This window comes from Antechinus flavipes, chromosome 6 (assembly GCF_016432865.1).
Source record: "Antechinus flavipes isolate AdamAnt ecotype Samford, QLD, Australia chromosome 6, AdamAnt_v2, whole genome shotgun sequence".
Lineage (NCBI taxonomy): Eukaryota > Metazoa > Chordata > Mammalia > Dasyuromorphia > Dasyuridae > Antechinus > Antechinus flavipes.
Window position 1 is genome coordinate 202,836,878 of NC_067403.1, and position 25,987 is coordinate 202,862,864.

The window sequence follows — 25,987 nt, forward strand, 5'->3', positions numbered from 1 at the left end:
TACAGTGTATATGTATATACTTTGTTTGTCCCCATTTCCCCCCCAAATTGTTTAAGATCAACAAACAATAATCATGGCACAAAATCATTTATTTTCTCAAGACTGTAATTAAAAAGACTTCTATCTCAGTCTCTAAAGTCTCTCTAAAGTATATTTTGTTATATATGAAACAGACAAGCAAATGATTCATTAAAGAAAAATCCCTAGGTGGTTTCATCCATAAAGTACTGGCCTTGGAGTTGGGAAAACCTGAGTTCAAATACTGTCTCAGACACTTTCTGTGTGACCTCTCCCAGCTTTAATTTTCTCATCTATAAAATGGGTATAATATTCATCTTAGGGTTGTTGTAGCATTCAAATGAGAAATCAAACATAAAGTGCTTTGTATATTTATTATTATTTTAAAAAGTTCTTGACAACATGACCAGTGAATGAATACTGAACTGCAAATTGATTAGAGTACCTCTAATCATTATATTCCTTAACAATATGGCACTTCTTAGGTGTAGATTACTAACAAACACAGATGATGCCCACATAAACATTCTTGATTTCAGACTATTATTTGTTTACTAATCAAACTACCTCAGACAATATCTTACTAAGAACGTCATTTGTGACAATTTTATCTTCAATTTTTCAAATAAACACAAACCATCTAAGAAAGGAAAAGCTAAATGACTCCCATGTTGTTGGAACGAATTCTTAGAGTAAGTTTTACCATATTAGTAGACAATGTAGATAGAGCTCTTAGAATTACTGTGCCAGCATTCAGCAGCATAGACAGGTAGATGAGGTGTAAAAATTGTCAGTGGAGAATTAATGAATTAACAGTACAATGGCATCATCATTTTCCTTGGCTTGATGGACAATCAGAAATAGGCTATTATCAATGCTACAATGATCTTCCAAATAAACTGGCTTTCTAAAAAAGAAAATTCTTTCTGTTTTTAAAAATTTAAATAACAAGTTAATGTTTTCTAGTGTGTGTATACATGTTAAGTAAGCATATAAATGGATATATGGTCTAAAATTGTATTTAGATGCATAAGTGCTCAAAAGGCTTCAAGGATAGATTAGATATTAATGGATTATGTGGCATATATACCAAAGTTAGGAGATACCTGCCACTAAATTGACTTTGGGATAATGAATTTTTGGGTCATAGCAACTCCTGAGACTCATCTATGAATCTCTAAGAAGATTGTGATCTACTTTGCTGACAATTCTTATGCTGATGAATTAACAGTTTACTGAAAGGTGAAAATACACATGTGAATTCAGAATAGTGTGATGGGGGAATTAGCCAAGGAGATGGAGATATGAGTTGCAACTCCGTTTTTCATATATACTGAACTAAACAATGCTAGGAAAGCCATTTAATCTCTCATTGTACCTACCAGCCAGCTCTGAAAGTCTGGGTGAATGTCGCAAATGGGTGGACAGAATGATGGAAGAGAAAATAGTTGAATTTGTAGAGATTTCTAATATGACAGTTCAAATACTCAGAATGATGATTAAATTAAAAAAAAAAAACATGCCAGGCAACCACAATGACATCTTTATTGAACAGTCTTCTATGTTAAAGAAAATAATGTATATATTCACATACAGAGCTTCTGGATAGCATATTTGAAACTTTCCTGACAAGTTTAATTGAAATTCTCCACTAAGAATGAATATTTAAAGAACTTCAGACATTCAAAGAATTGTACATATTTTATACAGACCCCGTGTAAATATGTGGAGTGAAGAATAATAAAAGCCCTGGTATGAAAGTTAACCTGGAATTTAAGGAACAAATAGACAGAATCAGCCCTGGTGAGATATTGGTCCCTTCACACCAAGGCCTTTAAGGAAGAACAGTCTGGGATGGAATCAGAAGAGGTGGATCCCTGGAGCCACATAGTAATCTTCCAAGAAGGGGGTCAAGATTTGCAAGGTAATTTGTAATGCACAGTGGAGTTTGGGGACACTAGGGAGAAGTCCCTTTTGCACTTAGGTTACTGCCCCTACGTATATTTCTGGGTCCCAGAACCAAAGCCCATAATCACTGCAGGCTTTCATGACAAGTCCACCTAGAAATAAAATTTGGAAATAGACTAGGCCTTCCCCTCAACTCAGATCCATTTTTCCTAGAAAGTATCTGTGATCTCTGACAGCCTCTGGGTCACCACAATATGCTTTTTAGATTAAGAGATATTTTAAAGTACAAAGATGTCTTGAGAAAAATTCAGGAAACAGTTTAATGGAAAAAATTAAGTGAAAATTATTTTCTTATTTTAAAAATGTTCAAAAATGAATGTCTTTAAAAATGATAAGCGGAAAGACATCTTGAGTAAATGATTGACATCCTGAGGGATGAGAGGGCCCAGGGCAGCCTCCACAGTCCTAATGTCATGAAAATAGTTCAGGAACGCATATTTCCCATATTAAAAAAAAAAAAAGAAAAAGGTTAAAGGTTGGCTTCTAAAAGAAATAACTTTGAGAATTCTATTTCAAACACTGGTTAGAAATGGCTGTGTTTTTTTTCAATCTTTTTTTTTTTTTTTAATGCCAGTGACCAATAATGTCTCATCTTCTCTACTAAAAATTGTTAAGATCCAGGAGGGCAGATATTATAATATTTTTTATCTTTGCACCTGCCCCCCACTCCAAATGTTGTGTGTTTAATAAGTCTTGTATTTTGAGCTTAATATAATAAAAATAAACATGTTCATTATTTCTTAATCAAAAAGAAAACGAATCAATCCAATGAAAGTGTTAATGTTCCCAAGTGAATCCTGCTATATTAAGGATGCCCAATGAAAATTTTAATAACAAAAATATAAGAAATGGACCATGGTCCTGAAGAAGATTGGTTTACGCCAAGGAAGAAAAGAAGAGTTGTCCCTTTGGTGTGGCAGAGAATGACTTTTGGCCCTTCCAGACTCTTGGGCAGCATTGACTCCTGTTCAAATACGCAGATGCTTCTCCATGTGAAACAAGTTGCCTTACCTCAGTCTTTCTTACCTTTGCACTTCCTCTTTCTGCCTGTTTATCTCCTAGAATATTGGTCTACTTCTCCTGTACAGTCATGGAATTGGTCTGTTTTAGTATTCAGTGACTCACAATGACCCACTAGAATTTTTTTTTCTGTACTAAAGGGCTAGCTGGAGCTCTGGGAAGCCAGGCTCAGCATACATCTGTGAGGAAGTATTTGTAAAAGGTACTCATTGCCTGCACCAGCAAGCCTAGTAAGTAAACCATACTGTAAAAATGAAAACTAATATACACAATTTGCATTTCTTTAAAAAAAAATCCAAACCCAAACCAACTTTCCATTGAGCCCAGAGTGTGTCACTTCTTAGGCTAGCATTTTGCTAACAAGGATGAACGTTGCATGCTCTTATCTCCTTCTTGTCTTTGCAGCTAGTAAACTGGGAGCTTTTAAATCTCTTCTTTACAGTCATGTAGCGCTCTTGAATCCCACCCCCGCAAAGTTTGGTACATTCTGACCAGGCAGTCCATGGACGCATCCTACAACCTAAACAGAGAGAAGCATTTATTGAGACATTCTGGTAACGTTCCCAGGACCCATTCAGTAACTCTCATGGCTAAACTTTGGTATTCAGTGAATGTTTCATAACAATTGTAAGGGATATGGGGTATTTGTGCTAGTGGGAAGAGTACTAGATTCAAATCCTACTTCAGATGCGATCTGTGTGATTTTGGCTAAGTCAATTAAACTCTGACACTCAGTTTTCCTGTTTAATTAATGATAGAACTGGAATATACAATTTCTTCCAACTCTAAATTTTGTGTGTGATTCTAGGCTTCTGTCACAATGATTTATTTAATCCACTGATAGTTTCCTCACTAGGGGTTAAAATAATCATAAAGATCTTGGGTGCCATTGAACCCAACTACTTCTCTGTGTAACAGAAGGACTAAATGCAGCAGGGACTTATAGGTAGATCTAAAATGTCTCATTCCATATCTCATGGTGACTGGGTTTACACCTTTGAGGGTAGTAGGACTTTTGCAGATAGTTGATTGATTTCTCCTTTGATCTCTTCCCTTCAAAGAGGGTATTGGGCTGGAATTAGTTGTATATTACGATCAGATATTTGAAGTCTGGGGTCACTCAGTCAGTTAGCATTAATTAAGCACCTACTTTTTGCCAGACCCTGTATCAAACACTGAGGATAAAAAGACAAAAGCATCCCTGTTCTCAGGGAGTTTACTATCTAATGGAGGAAATAATATGTAAACAATTGTATAGAAACAAGATACATAGAGGATAAATTGGAGACAATCGATAGAGAGAAAGTATCATTAAAAGGGATCAGGAAAGGTTTCTTGTAGCAGGTGGGATTTTAGCTGAAATTTGGAGGAAGAAGGCAGGGATGAGGAAGGACAGCAAGGGAATAATCTTTTTTGGCGAGTCAAAATAAGAGCTACTTTCTCTCTCTATCATGGGAAGGGGAATAGTTCCATCAAGACTTAGAGATTAAAAGTCAGCTTTATCTTGACTGGTTTAGTTTCTTCTCTCTTTAAACAGTTATTACACAAAAGACAATCACAGATGATAAAGAAACATTTATGAAATCAAACAAGTAAAAACAGTAATGAGGGCAAAAATACTGGCTTAAGTGATAGAATACATGTGTTAAAGGGTTTTGTGACCCAGTATAATTTAGGAGACAATTTAGGAGGCTACCTATAAGACCCTGGAGGGGTCCTCTCTGGGGTTGTAGATGCTGGAATTCATAGACTTGTTGGGGTTGTTTCCCCCACATGTTTGGGTATCATGGGTCTCCTGTTCATTAACTGAACTCCAATTCTTGCTTCTCTTTGACTTATATCTTTTCCTCTGCTTTTTTTTTTTTTCTGTTAGAGGTCTAGCAGATCATCAGTAGTCACATTTCCTGAGATCCAGAGTGCCCTTAGAAAGCACTTGCAAGAGTGAGGCTACGTGTGTAAGGCCATAGAAATGAGAGAGAGAATTCTGACCTTCAGGAACCATTTGACATAAAAAATATCCTTTACAAATCCTGTTTTTACTTTCAGTTTTTAAACTGTCCTCCTCATTTTATAGAAGAGGCAAGCGAGGAGTCAGAGAGAAATGATGTCACTTGTCTAGAGTCACACAGCTCATAAGTGTGCAAATCAGTATTTCAATCCAGATTTCCCTTCCTCTAAATATAGTGTCCTATCTATTACTCCCTATTCTTTCTGTATTATATTGTTACCTAATAAGAACATATTTACTCTGTGAAATAGCTTTAGGAACAAAGGTATAAAGTGAATGATTATTTAAAATGTTTTTGAGATTCAGAAGCCATTTCTTTGTGATGGGAATATGAGTCAAGGGAATAGAAGTACTAGAAATTATGTTCAAATGAAGAATATGGTTTATAAAGAGAGATGTCTGGGGAGGGTGTGATCTTAAATACTTTTTAATATATTAGCAATAAAGCAGAAAGAGCTCAGGAAATGAAGTCCAGAAGACATGTATTTGAATTCCAGATCTGTTACTTACTAGCTATGTGACCTTGCATAAGGGCCTCAGTGTCCTAAAGTGTAAAATACACAGGTGGGAATATGACTTTTTATGTTCCCTCCTAATCAACATCTGGTATCCTATGCTTCTTTTAAGCTTCTTTTTTGACTTTAAAGATAGAATAATAGATGAGGTAGGATCTTTGGGGGTCCATTTTGAGGATGCTATCTATTGCTTTTCTATAACAATGAGCTGGTAAGAACAGTACTGGCAATTGTGTAGAGGGGAAGTGCGCCTTTGGTTGGGACTGATTGTGTCTTCCTGTGGAAAGGGCGGGACATCTATTGGAAATATTAAGAGGATTATGGGAGGAATTTACTAAGTGGTATAGTGAATACAACACCTAGTTTGGAGTCAGAAGATCTGAATTCAAATTCGATCTCAAACGGTTTACTAGCTATGTGAGCTTGAGCAAGTCAACAACTTTTGTTTCTGTGAGTTCTCATTTGTTAAATGGGGATAATAATGGCATTTACCTTCCAGGTAAATCTGTAAAGTGCATAGCACATGGTAAGCTCTCTATGTGTTAGTTATTATCATTATTCCTTTTTGTTTTTTGAGGCCATTGGGATTATGACTTGCTCAGTGTCACATAGCTAATAAGTGTTTGAGGCTGGATTTGAGTTCAGGGCTTCCTGACACAGGGCTGGTACCCTATTCATTGTGCCATCTAACTGCCCTTTATTATTATTATTATTCCTAAGGCACATCTATGGGGACCTATTCATGAGCTGTTTTGGAGTCTTTTTATCTCCTCAGCTCTACCTCTTGGCTTCTTTTGGGTCTCAGCTAAAATTCTACCTTTGGCAAGAAACCTTTCTAAGTTTTTCTTTCCCTCTGAGGTTGCCCTCAAGTTTATATATCTATATCTATCGTTTGTATATTATGTAATATGTTTGTTTGCATAATATTTCTTTTATTACACTGTGAGCTTGTTTGTTTGCATAATATTTCTTTTATTACACTGTGAGCTCCTTAGAACAGGGACTGTTACTTTACTTTTTTAAAAAATCACCAATGCTTGGTACATAGTAAGGCACTTAATAAGTACCAATTAACTGACTCTACTGAGCTTTCCCAATGGCAACTCTGGGTGGGCAACAATATAAATAAGAAAGTTGGGGGACAAGATACAGACGGACAAGGCAGAATTTTGTAATTTTAGGCAGCGAGGACCTGAATTGAAATCCTACTGTAGGCATTTATTGTCTGTATGATACTGGGCAAGTCATTTAAGTTCTCAAGCCACAATTTCCTCAACTGAAAGATAAGAGTTAATGCTTGCATCTATTTCCAATAGTTAGTATGACGATAAAGGAGATAACATATATAGTGTTTTGCAAATGCTCACCATTGCAATAGTCTCCCAGATCATACCTGTTCTGATTAAGCACAGAATGCTAACCCATGGATGACACAATGGATAGAGCACTGAGCCTGGAGTCAGGAGAACTCATCTTCCTATGTTCAAATCCAGCCTCTGACTCTTACTATCTGTGTGACCCTGGGCAAGTCATTTAACTCTGTTTATCTCAGTTTCCTCATCTATAACATGAGCTGGGGAAGGAAATGGCAAAGCACTGAAGTATTTCTGCCAAGAAAACAAAGCTAAGTTGTGTTTATCATTGTACATTGGAATGAGAATGGGCTCTGGAATAAGAAGACCTACATTCAAATCCCAGCTTTCATTCTTACAACCTATATAACCTCGGGCAAGGAATTAAACCATTCTGGGCTTCAGATTTCTCATCTGTAAAATGAATGGTTTGAAGATAGGATTAAATGGGCTCTAAGATCCATTCCAGCTCCATCATCCTATGCGACTTCTTAGACATGAATACAATACATTACTTCTTCACTATTACTTAAATAACATTATATATAATTTATTTTAAAGTCACAATGCCTGTTAACTGTGGGATTTAATGATATCTCCACTTTCAACCAGCTTCATCTCCAAGGCTTGGACCCTATGTTGCCTTTGGTTCAGTGAGGGGTCCATAGACTTGCTACTATAACTAAATTTCTATTGTTTTCTCTGGATTGTTTCATCCTGAGAAAGCTCATCCCAGTGATAGCTCTAATCATTTAGCCCAAATCCTTTAACACTTTTGAAAAAGAATGGCATTTTGGCAGCCAGCCATTGAGGATAACAGGGATCTCCAGGGGCTCTGGGCAAGAAAGGTCTGGGGAGCCACTCTGGAGCAGAAAAGAAACACAAACAATAACAAAACCTTTGAGACTTTTTTTTGTTAAAAATTAGGATTCACAATCCAGAAGGAAATCCCAGATTAACATTGCTGTTGTTAACATTTGGATTGTCTATGTTTCTTCCCTTTATATGCTTTATGGTCCAGCCAAAATAGCCCTCTTGGTGTTCCATACCTAGGACTTATTTTATGTTGCTGTTCAGTCGTGTCTGACTCTTTCTGATCTCATTTGGGGTTTTCTTGGCAAAAATACCGATGTTATTTGAATTTCCTTCTCCAGCTCATTTTACAGATGAGGAAACTGACACATACAGAAACTAAGTGTCTGAAGTCATATTTGAATTCAGATCTTCCTCACTTCAAGCCTGTCATTCTATCCACTGAACCACCCTCTTTTTTATGGACTTCACGGTCCAGTCAAACTAGCTATTTTGTTATTTTTTTTTCATACAATATCTCCTCTCCCATGCCTGGAATTTGTTGTTTCTTCCCTTCAACCTCTTAAAATTGCCAGTTTCCCTCAAACTCAATTATTTATATGAAGCCCTTCCTGATTCCTTCAGCATTTTATTTCTCAGTAGATTGTAAGCTTCCTGAGAGCAGGAATTTTTTCTTTCTTCTTTTTTAAACTTATATTCCCAATGCTTAGCACAGTATATTGTGCCTAGCAGGCATCCAAAAAATATATATATTATTAATTGATAAATCACAAAATCTTCTGTCTCAAAAGGAATTCTCCTTTATAAGACAATCTTCTCTTAAAAGACAAAGCCTACAGACTGGCCCTACCAATAAAGAAACATACCTGGGTATTGCTCACCATCAGACTCTTCTTTGAGGGGTTCACTTCTCCTGTTTTCACGGACTTCTCTCCAGCGCATTTTCTGGATCAATGGGTTTCGCAAGCATTTCCTAATTCGACATTTTTTCCGTTGCACGGTTTCTGGACAGGGAGCTCCTCCAAATTGAGGTTCCATTTTAATCATCCGGGTCCTAATCATATGGCCTTTCCCACATGACTTATTACATTCAGACCACTGGGACCATTCAGTGAGCTCACAGTCAATAGCTGGCAAAGGAGGAAAGCAAAAGTTATCAGTGGAGATTGATCCTTACTATTTCTAGTGAATTTCTTCAGTAAATACCAAGAATTGATCATGTGTAACGTGCCTAAGATTCTGAATGTGCCTTTTAGCCATAGAAATCAGAAGCTGACATTCTAAAGCAATTGGGTATCTTTCTAAGAATATGCTTACATTTCTTACAAGGGATTTATTTTCTGTTTTTAATTGAGGTGATGCCAAAAAAGGAAAGAAAAAAGGACCATTGAAGCAAGGGGTATCAAATAATGATTCATGGTTTAAAGAAAGAAATCTAAATGACCTCCTACTTATTTTCAAAACATAGTACAGAGCATGCTTGATTCCTAACACATAGTAGGTGCTAAATAATTGCTTGCTGATTGATTACTGCCACTGAGTATTAGATCCCTGATTCAGCTGCCCAACTTACGCTTATTGAAGAGCATGTATGTATGGGTTGTAGCAGGACCAGCGTGATATCTGCAGCTGGAGGAATTTTGGCAAAGTCAGGAAAAATGTACCACTTTTGTATTTGACCTTTGTTGTTGCTCTTTCATTCGCAAAGGAGATCAAAGCCATCAGGAGGGTCATGTCACTGAATGGTACTCAACCTTTACACAATTAAAGATTGGCTGTATTCTTTAGGAACACTTTTAAATCTCACATTCCCTTTAAAGGTTAGAGAGCTGCTCTATTGTAAGGGCTACATTTTTCAGATGAGAGAGGAAGAAGAAAAGATGGAGGGGAGAAGAACCAGACAAACCCAGGGACCTGTGGACATAACACAGAAACAGCTCCCTGAACTTACGGCACTCTGGCAGCATGCACTTCTCCAGCTGCTCCAGCTCTTCATTACAGTCTCCAAGTTCAGCAAGAGATTTCAACATCCTCTGGCGGGTTCTCATTCCCTTTCCACAGGTCACACTGCAGTCACTCCATTCAGACCATGCAGACAGCAAGCAAGGGATGGTATCTAGCCCAAGAGCCAGTTGTTAACAGTAAGAATAAACTCTTTTTGATGTACCTTTTCCTGATCCTTAACTTCTGACTGCTTTAAAATATCCTAAAAGGTATCTAGACAGAAATCAATTGACTGAAGTATTGGCTCAAATGGTGGTAAGTCTGACCAAGAATTGACACTGATATAAGGTTATACAATATATCAGTTTTATATTTACTGTTAGGGGAAGTTTCTCCTTTCTTCGTCCCATTCTACTGTATCAGGTAACCACAAATGTGTCATTCAGCAGGGTGGTAACTATGATCTCAGGAAAGCCTTGATTACAAAGTATCAGATATGTTATAGAGCAATCCTTGTTCAGGTATGGTTAGATTTAAGTAGTCCCTAAAGTCCATCTCTATATCTCTGTGTGTATGTGTGTATAGATATAGATAACAAATTTTTGCATGTAACTGTATTTACATGTATTCTCTCCCTAAAGTATCTTTTAAGATCCTGGGAGGGGGAAGGGCAAGAACTGTTTCCTTTTTGGCTTTTTATGTCTTTAATTTAATTCTAAGAGACAACTGCCAGGCAAGTCACAAACTCTGTATCCCATATTATTATCAAAGACTATAAATTGCAGATAAGGTTCAATATGCATTGGGAAAAGGTGTTTCTTTATGTGGGAATTCTATATCAGTAAAATTATAGGGCCAATCCCAATTCCTATCCCCCCATCCTTGTACAATACCTGGAAATATACAAGGATAGAGGGATAGGAATTGGGAAACCTGGAAATATAGGAGCTTAATTCATGTTTATTGATTGATTTTGACCAAAATTGCTCTATTTTATAAACACCTAACTAGCTCACTGAATAACTCAGTATAAAAAGCAAGCAAACATTTCTTTTGTGGATCATATATATATCTCACATGTCTGTGAGCTTTATTAATACTTTTCAAATGTCTAGAGATGTTATGATTAATACAATGTAAATTAATTTAAAAGTGTTAGCCAAGTTATGGTAGTTTTTGTTGTCAGTTCTTTCAATAAAAAGCACAAATGGCATTCCACAAATTGGGATATGTCCATTTTTTAGTGTTAAAGATCTTTAAGCTCAAACATATCAGGAACTATTGGACTGTAAAACTTTTTATGATTGTAGATATAGAACTGGAGAGAATTTTAGAGCTTATATAGTCTGACCCACACATTTTTATACTTGAGGAAATTGAAACCCAGGAAAGTTAAGTGAATTTTAAAGGTGACATAGGTAGGAAATAGGACAGCCAGAATTTGAAGCTAAATTTCTCTCATCTCTAAAATGTTATTTTTGCTACTTTACTTTATGCAGTTGGCTACTTCCCAAAATACAGAATATGGAGCTGTGGTACTCCCCCGGGACAAAAGACAAACTCTATTGCAGGAAGCCCATCTTCCCTGGATACTGCCCATCTGCCTGCCTGCTGGAGCCCTGAGCTACTAGCTTCACCCTGCAAAGACTTCTTGGCAGTGGAATTCTCTAGTCTTGGCTCAGGCTCCATATTTGGAGAGGAAGACTGGCCCGAGGGATGCCTTTGGCTGATGCAACCTGTGTGGAGGGGCCAAGGGCACTTTCCTGAGCCTTGCTGGCTCTCAACAGGGGCTGATGACTCACGGCACTCCGGCATCATGCACTTCTCCACCTCGCTGGTTTCTGCTTTGCACATGGAACCATCTGCTGGGCTCATCTTGATCATCCGATGTCGCTTCCTCATGCCCATCCCACAGGTGGCACTGCATTCATCCCATTCTCCCCACTCAGTTGTCAGGCAGCTGCTGGGAGCTAGGCAATTTTGTCAGAAGGAAAGAAAGAAATGAGGAAGAGTTAGAGAATGTCCCCCAATTGATAAATGCTCAAAGAATAAGAACAGACATTTTCAGATGATAAAATTAAAGCCATTTATAATTATATGAAAGAATGTTCTAAATCACTAATGATTAGGGACATGTAAATGAAAACAACTCTGAGGTACTACCTCACACCTCTCTGATTGATTAAGATGCTTGGAAAAAATAATGATAAATGTTGGAGGGGAATGTGGGAAAACTGAGATACTAATACATTGTTGGTGGAGTTGTGAACTGCTCTAATCATTCTGGAAAGTAATTTGAAACTATGCTCAATGGGCTATCAAACTGTGCACATCCTTTGACTCAGCTGTGCCATTACTGGGTCTGTTTCCCAAAGAAATCATACATGTGCAAAAATGTTTGTAGCAGCTCTTTTTGTGGTAGCAAAGAATTGGATACCTATCAGTTGGGGAATGGCTGAAGAGCTGTGGCACATGAGGATGATGGAATACTATTGTTCTATGAAAAATGATAAACTGATTATAGAAAGGCCTGGAAAGATTTACATGAACTGATGCTGAATAAACAAGTAGAACAAATATTGCTGTACACAATAACAGCAAGAATGTGTGATAATCAACTATGAAAGAGTTGGTTCTTCTCAGTAGTTTGGTGATCCAAAGTAATCCTAATAGAATTTGGACAAAAAAATGCCATCATCATCTAGAAAAAGAACCATGAAGATAGAAAAAAAGAAGTGGACTTAGCATGTGTTGATTTATGTTCAGTTTTTTCTCTCTCTCCCGTGATTTTTCCGTTTTGTTCTGATTTTTCTCTCCCAACATGATTCATAAAGCAATGTATATTAAAAATAAATAAACTTACTACAAAAGAGTTAGAGAATAGATGTGGTTAATAAGTCCTTATGGCAGGGGTTTTTAATTTGAGGCTTCCAGACTCCTCCTCTCTCTCCCCCTTTCCCCTCCCGAGAAACTCATGGATGAGATTTCCTTGAGTACATGAACTCAGATGAGACAAAAAAAAAAAAAAAAAAAAACCACTACATCTTTCCCCACTCCCTCTAACTGAAATGTAGCATTTCTTTCCATTATGAATGCAGGGAACCAATATTACTGTGATAAGATTCCATATACCTCATGAGACTGCCAAAAGGGGTTTCTACATACACACACACATGTTCAGAAGCCCTGCCTTAAAGTATCTGTCACAATACAGAGATGCCTTCAACTTCACACTCACAGCACTCCTCATTGACAGTACACTTCTCCGTTTCTTCTGTGGGCACAGTGCATATAGACCCATCCTCAGGGAACTGTTTCACGTATCTCTCCCGGGAGCGCATCCCTATGCCACAGGAGATGCTACATGGTGACCAGGTGATCCACTCTGACATAGTGCAGGTGGAACCATCTACAACAGAAAGAGAAACATTTAGGGGTAAGAGTCTCCCAGCCATCCTTAGTGTGTCTAAATCAAGTACCACAGGTCAGATGGAACCATCAGCTGCTTTGTAGAGTTCGAGGCAGGGAGGACAAGCAAAAGGAAAATTCAAAGATGTGTAGACAAATAATCATCACCAGAATACAGAGAACCAGAAAACCTGCCCCCCCTCAAATATCCAGAAATGGTTCTCCTGTCCTGATAAGGATAAGATGCCAATCGCACAGCCAGATTGCACCAGGGAATGAGGTTACCAAATTTAACCCCCAGCCACTCTTTGGTGATGATAATTGAAAATATTCTCACATAAACAAAATACTCTGATCTCAAAACTATCATCATCATTTGCCCTTCATTGGCATATACTGGGTGGGATACTAGAACAACTAAGTCACAAACCTCAATTGAGATAAGTATTCATGACAAAGAGAATCATGATCCCTGAAAGATAATTGATAATTACAAATGCAAGAAAAATTACTGACTGGCTTGCCTTTTTTCCTGGCAGAATAATGGAAGGGATTATTAAAGGGATAGTTTATGAGTACTTAGAAAAGGAAGAAATGATAATTAAGAGTTAGCATGGGTCCAACTAAGAATAATTCATTCCACGAAGGCAATCTAAAAAAAGTCCTAGAAAAACCTAAGTTCTGTTGACTTGGGTCAAGAATATCAAAAAAAGGATTCATAGCGCTAATAAACCTATTTTAAATTCTACTTTTTGTTGCTACCATCGCTTTTGGCTGGAGTTTGCTCAGTTTTGAATGGCCTTGGGATTATCATTCCTTCATCTTATCCTGAGCGATTCTTACCTTCGTCACTACATCCAGGACCCATGCAAGGCTGGAAGTCTTGTGTGTCCGGGCACGGGACGCTGAGGTCCAGCTGAGCTTTCAGCATCCGCTGGCGCATCCTCTTGCCTTTGTCACATGTGGATGAACTGCAGGCTGACCACGGGGACCAATTGGAATAAATACAGGTCTCAGGGGTGTCATCTGAAAAGAAGATTTAATCTTGTTAAATCCAATTTTTTTCTTTGTATCTATGTTTTCATATCATCTTTTGATAATCTGATTGATTTCATAAAATCTTTTGATTTTGTTGATGTGTTATCCCAGGGGCAAAAAGGCTGATGTGGAAGTAAGATCTATTCTATATGTTTATGTGTGACCATTGCCTGCCAGTACAACGGTGATAAAGTCATGTTTCTTTCTTGTATTTTTTTTAACATTCAACTTCCTGATCATAGGTATTCTGAGCTTTCTAAAAGGGAAATATTAGGTTTTTTTTCTTCATGTGATCTTACATAGAAAATAGAATCTCATTTAGGAATTCTCTATTAGTAGGGCTTCCACAATTTTCACCAATGTCCTATCCAGATATTTCATTAAGGTTGTTTGAATGTGACCCTAAGTTCTTGAAGATGGGTAGTGGCTCCATTAGTGCTATGATCCTTCCTCACAATACTTTAGCACTTGCACTTTACATGTTATTTCATTTTGCCCTTGCACCAAGCCTATAAGTAAAATGATATTATAACATTTTTTTAACTAGCTCAGAGAAGTTGTGTGACTTGCTGAAGTCATACAGTCTGATTAACAAGTGCCTACAGTATACAAGGGCAGCCTAATTCAGAATTTGCACTCAGAACTTCCTGAATGCTAACTCTAATCCAGCACTTGCTGACTGTATAGCACTATTTCTCTTTTTTTTCATTATTTTAAAAATTAAAGCTTTTTATTTTCAAAACCTATACATGGATAATTTTTCAACAAAGACCCTTGCAAAACCTTGCATTCCAATTTTTTCCCCTCCCCTAGAAGGCAAGTAATCCAATATATGTTAAACATGGTAGAAATATATTAAATCCAATATATACATACATATTTATACAGTTATCTTGCTGCACAAGAAAAATCAAATCAAATCAGTAATAAAAAGAGAAGCAAAATAAAATTCAAGCAACCAACAACAAAAAGAGTGAAAATGCTATATCGTGAACCACATTCAGTTCCCACAGTCCTCTCTGTGGATATGGATGGCTCTTTTCATCACTAAACAATTGGAACTGGTTTGAATCATTTCATTGTTGAAGAGAGCCACATCCATCAGATTTAACCATCATATAATCTTGTTGTTATAACACTATTTCTTAAGGTTGAATTGATAGGAAAATTTTCTGCCATAAGGATTGCAATCCACCTAATGAAAGGAATGTCTACCCTGACAAAATCAAGAAGGTGTAAAGCATTAAAATAATGTCCTACAAATAGTTATTGGATTCTGAAATACGAATAGCCAGGAAGGAAGCTGGTTCAGAGAGAAACTTCTAATAGAGAAAGCGTCAGTGTCCTTAAATGGGGCAATGATTTTAAATAGCATAGATACTGTTGTTCCTGATTATATGATATACAAACTAAATATTGGATATGGGTCCTGCTGACTCCAGGTCCCTCACACTATCCACTGTGCTATATAGTTGTTAATTATGTCCCCCTCCTCAAATTTTTTTGTGAATGTACATATGTTAATATGTATACATGTGTGCATTTATGTGTGTATGGATATATTTGTACATGAATATTTACACACACACACACACACACACAATTTCCTTGCTTGTATATGTTGCTGCTCTTCTCTTCAACTACACTAGAATTTAAACTCCTTGAAGGAAAGAACTGTTTCCTTTTTGCATTAGTGTACCAAGTGCTAAGTCCATAATAAGCACTAAATAAATACCTATTGAATGGATGTCATATAATGATGAATTGAATGTAAGGACTATAACTATGTCATTTTAAAAATCATGTATCCCCAGCATCAGTCTCTTGCATACCATAGGCACTTAAGAAATACTTAGCGTATTGGATCTTCCATTCTTGTGAACACTGCCCTGGTCTAAGCCCTTAATACTGCTTCATTTCCACTGTTATAACAGCTTTTTAATTGTTTTCTTCTTTTTCTAGGCTCATTTCTCTCCAAACTAACCTATGGCCAGATTAATTTTTCTTTTTCAAAATAATGCAAAGATAGTTTTCAACATTCATTCTTGCAAAACCTTGTGCTCCAAATTTTTCTTTCTCCCTCCCCTACATAGTAACAGATTAATTTTGTAAAGCATAGTTCTGATCATATCACTCTAAGGATGTGAAGGTCAAATAATAAGCATTTATTAAATGCCTACTAATCACTGGAAATACAAAAATAGACAAAAGACAGTCACTACTCCGGCTTTCCTTATGGCCCACAAAGGAAAGAGCAAAGACAAATAGAAAAGAAACTAAGATGCAGCCTACTTAGGTAAAAACTTAAGGGGCAGAGATTAGGTAACTATGTGACAAAGGGAATAGCATGTTGGGTCAAGAGTCAGAGAAACCTGAGTTTAGATACACCGCAGACACTTGTTAGCTGTGTGATTCTGATTGTCACAACTTCTGTTTGTCTCAGTTTTTCCTTCTCTAAAATTGGAATAATGATAGCATCTATCTCTCAGGGTTATGAGGATCAAATATGATAGATAATATTTGAAAATGCTTAATGTAACATTTCATAAAGATACTTCATAAATCTTTGTTTCTTTCCTTCTTTGAACAAAGAAAAAGAAAGACTACAGAAGGAGATCCAGGAGAGTAATAGAACATCATAGGGAACAAAAGTTCTTCAAAAAGTTTACACCTAATATCTTCACTTTGGCAAAAACTATTGTCTTTTAACCATGTTGCCATCTGGCTTCTGCTTTCAGGACTGCCTAAAATTGCTCTTTCAAAGAGTACTAATTGCTTCCTAATCATCAAATTAAATGGCTTTTTATTGGTTTTCATCTTCTTTGATTTCTTTATAGCATTTGGCTCCACTGGATATCCCCCCTGAATTGATACTGTCTCCTTTTCAGAGCTAGTGCAGTATCCTGTCTCTTCTTACCCTTTTAAAATTCCTCATCTTTAATCATATTCACTAATTCTTCATATTCCTGAATCCTTAAGATGGGTATTTTCTAAAGTTCCTGTACTTGATTTTTCTTTCTTTCTTTCTTTCTCTTTGCAATTATAGTCAGTATCATAGCATCAATTATTACCTTTATCCAGATGACTCCCAAATCTATCCTTTCAGGGGGACATCACTATTCCCCCAAGCATCAGAATATCTCATCCACTACAACGCCCCAAGAATTCATTAAATTCAATATGTTTAAAAAAGAATGATTACTAGCCCCCCAAAAAACTGTGTATTTCAATTTTACTTTTTCTGCCCCATCAATCACTCTGTCTCCTCTAGGTTCTATGAGACATAGAAAGATGTTCAGATGAAATTAAATATGTTTGATGTTTGAGGTTATCCTGGACTCTTACTTCTTTAATTCACATCTATCTGATCTGTTTCCAAGTCACAAAAATAATGCCTCTTTATACAATATCTCTGCATCCAGAAATACATCTTCTTTATTACCATTGCTAATAACTTTTTACAAGTTGTCATCACCACATGCTTAGACTAAGCAATAACTTTCTAAGAGTTCCTCTTCCTCTTTCTGGTCAATTCTTCATCTCACCTGCCAGACCGAGTAATCTTCCTTAAACATAAATTTTTTTCACATCACTTCTCTGCTCAAAAATTGTCTATGACACCTTATTCACCTAAGGAGTAAAATCTTAGATGCTCTGACTGATATTTATGGTCCTCTATAATTTGACATCTCTCAGTATTTTCAGTCTTATCACATTTTGCCCCACACTATATACTGCAACCACACTCTACTAGTCTGTCTCCCAAATATTTGTGCTTTATTGAGGAGTGAGTGGGTAGTGAGACATTAAGTATATGCTATTATTTGAGTAATTGGGATTAAAAGGAAAGGAGATGGAACAGTTGCTTGAAGGAAGAGTACAGTTGAGGGAATATTTATATGGACTAGCAAGACCTAAGCACACTTATAGTTATATGGAAAGAAACCAATGAAAACAAATTAGAGTTGTGAGTGAGAGATGGAATGGTTGAAGGAGGAAAGTCAGCTAGAAATAGTTGTCTACATATAGATTATAAAAATTAGCACTTAAAAATCATTTTAAGGAACTCTTTATTAGATATCAACTGGTTCACTGATTTATTCACTCAGGAGATGCTAAATGAAAACCTACTAAATACAAACATAATTTTAGGTGCTATAAAACATCAAAGATATTCCTATCTTCAAGGACTTGCCAAGCTAGAAAACTTTGAGTTGGAACTTCTGAATATTTAAATATTTATATCACATATATATATATGTGTGTGTGTATACACACACACACACACATGTATATACCTACATATACAAACCTGTGGGTGTATGTGTGCATATTTAATTTCATCTGGATACACAGAATTAGTTATTGTATTTAGAAGGCTTTCAATGAGCATCTCTGAATGAATTAGTGAACCAATTGATATGTAATGAAGACTTCCTTAAAAATAATTTTTTAAAATGCTGATTGTTGCCTATATTATCTTTTCTATGTCATAGATTTAAAGTTTCACACTCTTAAATACCCATCTCTCTCTCTCAATAGATGATTTTGCTCCATATATCATTCAACCTGAATGTCCACCACACTCCTCCGCCCCATTTCAAATCATCTTTGTCCTGATTCATCCTTTCTTTTTCCCTCCTGGCTCCTTATGAAGGCAATTTTCCATTAATGTCCTTGATTCTATTTCCTCCCATCTGGTAAACAATGTGGTACAATGTAATGAACTCCAGAGTTAGAGGAACTGGATTCAAATCCCACCTCTCATAGTTACTACTTTGGAAAGTCTTAAGTCACTTCATCTCATGGTCCTCAATTTCCTTATTTGTAAAATAAAGATCTACATTGATCCGGAAGTCCCTTTTCATTCTAGACCTATGATCCCATGAGCCCAAGATTTATTTGAGGATTTTCCTCCTTTAAACATCTTATCTATCAATAATGCATCTTCAAAATATCTATTGGTTTCTCTCTCTCTGTCTCTTTCTGTCTCTGTCTCTGTGTTTTTCTGTCTATCTCTCTCCTCTCTCCCTTTCTCTCTCTCTCTCCCTCCTTCTCTCCCTCTCTCTCTCCCTCTCTGTCTTCCTCTCTCCTTCTCTCCTCTCTCTCTGTGTGTGTGTGTGTGTGTGTGTAAACACACACACACACATCACTGAGTATTAGAAACACATTTTGTTTAGCGATATCATCACAAAGATGATATATCCAAGATACACTGGAGGGTGAAATGAACTGCATGCCTCTGTAGCAAAAATGTAATTAAACTATAAAAACAATCAGGAATACCTTCATCTTTCTCTTCTGGAGCCAAATCAGCTACAATATCATCGATATTATCAGGCACGATGTTGCATTGTTCCCCCTGCAGAGAAAGTTTTGTTTTGAAAGTGTAAATTAAAGAAAGACATGTATTTGTTTGAAAGATAAATCAACAAACAGCACCTAGAAGAGAATATTTTGTGTCACTTCATAGACCTTTGTAAGGGCTTATGACATCTATAAATGAAATAAAATCAGACTTGGAAAGATAAAAAAAGCAAGGAAACTTTGTGACTATGATTTAGCATCTGGGGGGGATGGTATGGGAAGAAACCATCTGGTGTTCAGTGCCCCTGGCAGCTCTGGTAGTTGCTTTTGGGAGCTCTATACCTATTAATTGATATACATACTGAGCATCATGAATCACGTTCCTATAAAGTATAGTTTCTCCTCTTTAATGGTACCAGTTTTATGAGTTCTGATTGGCTTTTTACTAGAGTGAACCAGGAACATCTGTTCATATTATCAGCTTAGTGAATACCAATTTTAAGGAGATATATAGAAATATTGTTTTGAGATCAAAAGAGTTTAGAACCATCTTATACTCTATTTAGACCATATGTAGAATGCTATGTTATCTCCAGAACACTGTACCTCATCATGAGCAATGACACATATGTTCAGAGGTCACCCAAGATGATAAGAAGAATGGATGTCATGCATAAGGACTGGGAAAATAATAATGCTATTTAACCTGAGGAAGACAAGACTTAGGGAGAGTAGGGGAACTATCTTTAATTAATTGGAGGCTATTAAATGGTAAAAATATCAGATATTTTCTTGGTCTCAGAAAGGAGAACTAAACATCTACATAAACTAAACTAAGTAAAAGTTACGGGAGAATTTTTTTTCAAAATAAATTTTAAAAACCTTTCTAAGAATTATAGTTGTCAGAAAATCAAATGGCTTGGCTTTGGATTGGAGAACTATTTCTAAGGCATGCTGTGGATGGAATTTAAACTTTGGGCTGGATTAGATGAAAACTGGTGTCTATTTAGTTTCTTGAGAATTAGAACAGCTCTGGGGACAGGTAACTGACTCGGATTATTCACTGGTTTCCCAGACAGTGGAAAGCTCATCCCCATACCTTTCGTGCAATTCTCTCGATGACAACTCTTGCTACCTGAGTGATGGAACCTCCCTCAGGATCATAGAAAGGACTCTGAGGATGATCTAGACTTGTCAGAGGCCGGATTTTCTCTTGTGGAATTGTTGGCTTATTGGGTGACTGCAAAGACAAGAAGACATAGGCCGAGGCAGCAGTAAATATAAACAGATAAAGGATGCAGAAGCCATTTGTTTTTTATATATAAATTGGATCCAAGTGGAAGACAACAACCATAATCGGGCAGTTATTTCCCAGCATTGAACGAACTCAAACTCAATGTGAATGAAATGGTTTTAGTACTCATTCCATGAAACACCACTGAGGGTGGAGAGGCAACAACATGAAAGACCATCATCCAGAAGACAGCCTGCTACTTTCAATTCTCCTTTGAATTCTTTGTGTCTTCATGAAATTTTTAAAGGAAAAATGTTTCCAGCAGATATTTCTTCATGCAAATACTCAATTTTGAAGAGAAGTCAGAGAGAGAGAAAATAAATGTTAATGGGAAAAGGAATCAAAATATGATTTTTTTTACAGGGAAGGAAACCTGCATTTATACACCTTTTAATATGTACCAGGCATTGTACTTAGCTATTATTTTTGAACCAATATTGTCCTGTTTGATCCTCACAGAAACCCTGAGAGTCAGGACTTTGCCACCTAATTTAACATAGAAGGAAATTGAGTTAAATAAAAATTGTGACTTGCCCTTCTGTTGTTATTTAACTGTTTTAGTCTCACCTGACTCTTTATGATCTCATTTAGGGTATTCTTGGCAAAGGAACTGAAGTGGTTGATCAGTATAGTTGTGTGAATTTTTCCAGTGATGTCTGATAGCAAGCAAGTGAATGAGGAGAAAGCAGATGGTAGATGGATCCAGGGTTAGAGTTTAGAAAGAGATGAGCAGGAATAGTATGAGGAGGCAAGAGACTAAAAAAAAATACAATGTCAAGTCAGCTTAGTTAATTATGGGATCAAGCTTTTGAATAGAAGAAATGTAAGGTCATACATAACAAAGTGATGGTCTAAGAAAATATCAAAAAAAAGAGGGTGTTATGAGAGTAAAGGTATATTTAAGAGAAATAAAACCAAAGGAGAGATGGAAGAACATGAAGTTTTATTGGTTAGGAAAACACCAATAACAATGGTAGCCAAAGAGAGATAGCACATCTCACCATGAGCAGAATATTATCTCCTATCTGCTTTCTCAGCATGCCCAATTTGTCTTAGTCTTCTGATACATGTCCCTTTCTTTTTCTGTCTTCCTTCTCATTTTTACTTTGTGGCTTCTCCAGTAGGATGGAGCCATATTGATTTTAATGGCTTCAGAACTAGATTAATAAATATTCATCAAACTAAATTGAATAGTACTGGTCTTAGAGTCAGAATCCATGAATCAACAAGCATTTATTAAGGGTATTCACTGTGACAGGTGTTGGGAATACAAAGAAAACTGAAATTGTCCTTGTCTATAAGTTTACCTTCCATCAAAGGAGATACCACAGACATGCATTAATTAAATAAAAAGAAAATGCAAAGTAATAATAACAGCTAGTATTTAAAGAATGCATTTTACTTAAATTATTTGATCCTTACAACAATTCTGGACAGAGGGCTCTGTTATTATCACCATTTTATTGGGGAGCAAACCAAGGCTGAGAGATTATCACTTGTCCAGCATCATATAACTACTAAGAGTAAATTTGAATTCAGGTCTTCTTGATCCCTTGTATAAGGTTATATTCTCTGAATCATCACTTATTTTTCTTTTTGCAAGTGATTGTGAAGGCTCTAGCAGCAGGGAGAAGAAGAAGCAAGGAATTGAGAAAGGCTTCATATGAGAAAGCTGGGTTTAAGTCTTGACTATGCTATTTATTACCTGTGTGACCTTGAGCACATCACTTCACATAGGTGAGCTTCATTCTTAAAATCTGTAAAATAGGGAGTGTAATACTTGTACTGCTGAGAAGGTGCTTGTGTAAATCTTGAAATAGAGATGATACCTTGTTATTAATAATATTGCCACCTTATTTTGATATTCTCTGATCCTGACTTCCTCTTTTTACCCTTTCTCTCTCTTTCTCCAACCTTATCTTGAGGCTGAGTAAACAGGCCTTTTTTCATTTCAGTCAGGCCTTGCTTCCTTTCCTCAGACTGACATTCCCCCACAGGCACTGTCTCTCCCTCACAGAATCTCTTTCCCTCACAAACAGATGATTTGTTCTCTTGATCAGTGTCCTCCTCTCAAATTCTGACAGGCTTCCTTGTCTGAATCCCCACCAGTAACTTCCTGAGAAGGCTCTAGGCTTTTGTTCCTTGCAGAAGAAAAACTGGCTCTCAGCCCTCTTCTCAATTTAGCCTCTAGCAAATAGAAGCAGAAGAAGAGGATGTAAAGTCTCATAGCTCAACATAGAAACATGAAATACATAAAAACATGAAATCCTTGATTTTAAAAGAGACCAATCTCAACATGAGCAGGATTCCTTGTGACTGAATGTGTGTGTGTGTGTGTATATATATATATATATATATATATATATATATATATACACACACACACATATACATATATATATATACATACATACATATATATATACATATATATATATTATCTGCTTGATTATCTCTAATTATTCAAATGGGCTCACAAATATGTATTAAATAAATCATCACAGTATTTATTAAGCACCTAATATGTACAAAGCATTGTGCTCAATAGTAGGCACACAAAAAATAATTATGATGATGTTTAAGCTAAATAATGGAGGAAGTAGAAGATTTAATGATTAAAGAATTAATAATCTTGGAGACAATAATTTCAATTAGTTGAGTTGGATGGGAAGCCAAAATGTAAGATATTAAGAAATGAGTGGGAGGTTAGGAAGTAGAGGCAATAAGATGATGCTTTGGGGAGCTTTGGCTAGAAAGGCAAAGAAAGATATTGGACAATAGCTCGAGAGCATGGTCAAATCAAGGCAGAGATCTTTATGTATGATTTGCATTTGACATCACTTATAAAGAGGATTTGAAATTGCTGCTGCAAGAAGTATGATAGTAAGGAGAGTATAAAAAGATTGCAGTGCAGCAGTGAAATCCTAAATGTAAATAAGATTATATGAATTTATAAGAGACATAGTTGGCAGGGTTGTATGACTTAATGTTTTTCAATTACCAATAATTATTTTGTCTCCCTTTTATTTCCCCCTCCAAAAAACAATCACCACCACCCCTTATAAGAAACATGCAGAGTGAAGCAAAACAAATCCCGACACTGGTCATGGAAAAATATGGGTACATTTGCTCATTTTGAATCTTGAGTCCATAACTTCTCAATTCATGATTTTCTGCATAATTCAGTATCCTAGATGCTGATAATAATCCCAAATTGGATTTTGCTAAATCAGGAGTGGACAAAGGCTTTATGAGTGTGAGATACTGTGTTTTAATTGATCAACTGTGAAGAATGGAAATGATATCTGAACAATAGTGGTGAAGACCTGTGAGAAAGGATAGATAGAGGTATTGGAAATTATGGTGAAAATAAAGAATATATTTAGGAGGAGTCACACAGAGAAGAGAAGATAGTTATGATCAGAGAGAATGATTTTATAGTTCAAGGTCATAAAAATGGTACCTGTTATACATGTGATGGTGAGATGTAAGATATGATTAGCTATTATAGCTCCAAGATAAACAATTTCAGTTCCTTCAATTAATCATCATTTTTTTTCCTACAGTTTTCAGTATACTCCCTAGCTTGATTATTCTCCTTTGGATGTGATTAAGAATGTCAATGTTGGTCCTAAAATATGGTGTGTAAAATTAACACAATATTGCAGATGAAGTTAGATTTTGGTACTCCTTCATTAAGCATTATTATAGGTCAAACTCTGTGGTGGATACTGTAGATAAAAAGGCAAAAACAAGAACAAAAAAATTCACACTTCCTGCCTTGAAAGAGTTTACATTCTCTTAGGAAGGGAAAATATCTTCATGCATTGCATGAGTAATTGTATGCATTGTAAAAGTGCCACAACTTTTTAAAAAGATAAAAATGAAATAAATTTGTTCCCAAAGTCAGTAGGAAACCACACAATTTCTTGAGTTTGGTAGTTCCATAGCCTTGTACTCTAAGACCACTTTGGCAGCTATGTGGAGAATGAATTGGACTGAGAGGAGTCTTAAGACAAATCAATTAGGAGACTATTTCAGGTGAGTAGGGATAAGGTCCAACCTGTACTACTAAGGTGGTTGATGCATGAATATAGGGAGAGGGTATTTGCAAGGTATGATATTTGAGTAGAAATGAGCCAATTTGGCAACTGACTGGATATGTGGGATGAGAATGAGTATAGAGTTAAGGATGATAGCAAAGTTTTAAATCTGAGTGACTAGAAAGATTATGGTGTCCTTAGCAATTAAAGGGAAGCTCAGAAGAGGGATGGGTTTGGGGAAAATATGTAATGAATTCTGTAATGCAGATTATAACTCATCTATGTCTGCTCACCCCTGTGACTCATTCTATACCAGAAGAAGGAAGATAGTAGGGGTGGGGAAGGTTTCCAAACACTTGCTCAGAGCACAGACAGCTGGGGAGCACCAGCTGCAGCTAGCAAGTGATCTAGAAGTACAAAGTGTGGATATCCTGGGGTTAAAAAAAGAATTGTCCCTCTTACTACTTACAGCTGCTGTTGAGAGTGGTTGTGTCTCAGGTGTGTAAATCTGGATCAAGGTTAGATTATAACTGAACTGAGAAACCCACCGGGACAGAAGGAAAGAGCGTGGGAACTTGAAAAGTTACCAGATGGGCTAGGGAGAGAGCTAAAGAAATTTGAATTTTATTGTACTTAGATTCCTACTTTTCCTACTTTATTTTCCTTACTACTTGCCAAGATCCTATTACCCAATTTAAATCAGTGAGGTGGTACAGTATTGGACTTGGAGACAGGACAATTTTGGGTTAAATCCTGCCTAGATACTAACAGCTATGTGAGCCTGGGCAAATCACTTAATTTCTTTCTGCCTCAGTTTCCTCATCTGTAAAATGAAAGAACTGGACTTAGTTTATAGAGTCCCTTCTCTGTGATCCTATAAAGCTTTATCTGATTATTTCCACTTTATTCTGCTCTTTCCCTTTCCCTCTCTTTTCCCCCTCTTCCTCTCCCTCTCCTTCCTGCTCCCTTTTTACATTCTTCTTTTTCTGAATTCCCTCACTGAAAGTAGAATTTGGAGGAATGGTAAAAGTTGCAGAGAGCTGGATTTTGATCAGTACAAGGGAAAACTATTTTTTAAACCATTAAAGCTGTTTAAAAGTGCAAGATGTAGTTCTCAGCACTAGAAGTCTTCACAAAGAAACTTTGATGAATATATTGTAGAAAAGATGCATACTCAGGCACAGGATGGACTTTGTGCCCCCTGTGCTGCTTTTATTGTTGTGATTTTTAAAATGCTTGTCTGACCTTCTGATGCCTCA

At 36.5% G+C, this 25,987-nt stretch overlaps 1 protein-coding gene across 2 annotated transcripts in view; it reads right to left on the reverse strand.

Annotated features, from left to right (window-relative positions):
• Positions 1–1,538: 1,538 nt before the first annotated feature.
• The window catches only part of SPON1 (spondin 1), a 368,982-nt gene continuing 344,533 nt past the window's right edge, over positions 1,539–25,987 (reverse strand). Inside the window, exons 9-16 of one of the 2 annotated variants that reach the window (XM_051966978.1) lie at positions 20,491–20,631; positions 19,371–19,446; positions 13,890–14,072; positions 12,877–13,047; positions 11,441–11,608; positions 9,646–9,810; positions 8,576–8,824; positions 1,539–3,526 (exon numbers count right to left, since the gene is read on the reverse strand). In XM_051966978.1, the coding sequence (XP_051822938.1) occupies positions 3,363–3,526; positions 8,576–8,824; positions 9,646–9,810; positions 11,441–11,608; positions 12,877–13,047; positions 13,890–14,072; positions 19,371–19,446; positions 20,491–20,631 (1,317 nt within the window). In that variant the 3' untranslated portion in view covers positions 1,539–3,362. Of the gene's footprint in view, positions 3,527–8,560; positions 8,825–9,645; positions 9,811–11,440; positions 11,609–12,876; positions 13,048–13,889; positions 14,073–19,370; positions 19,447–20,490; positions 20,632–25,987 lie in introns of both variants that reach the window. The other variant, XM_051966977.1, reaches the window with a different exon arrangement.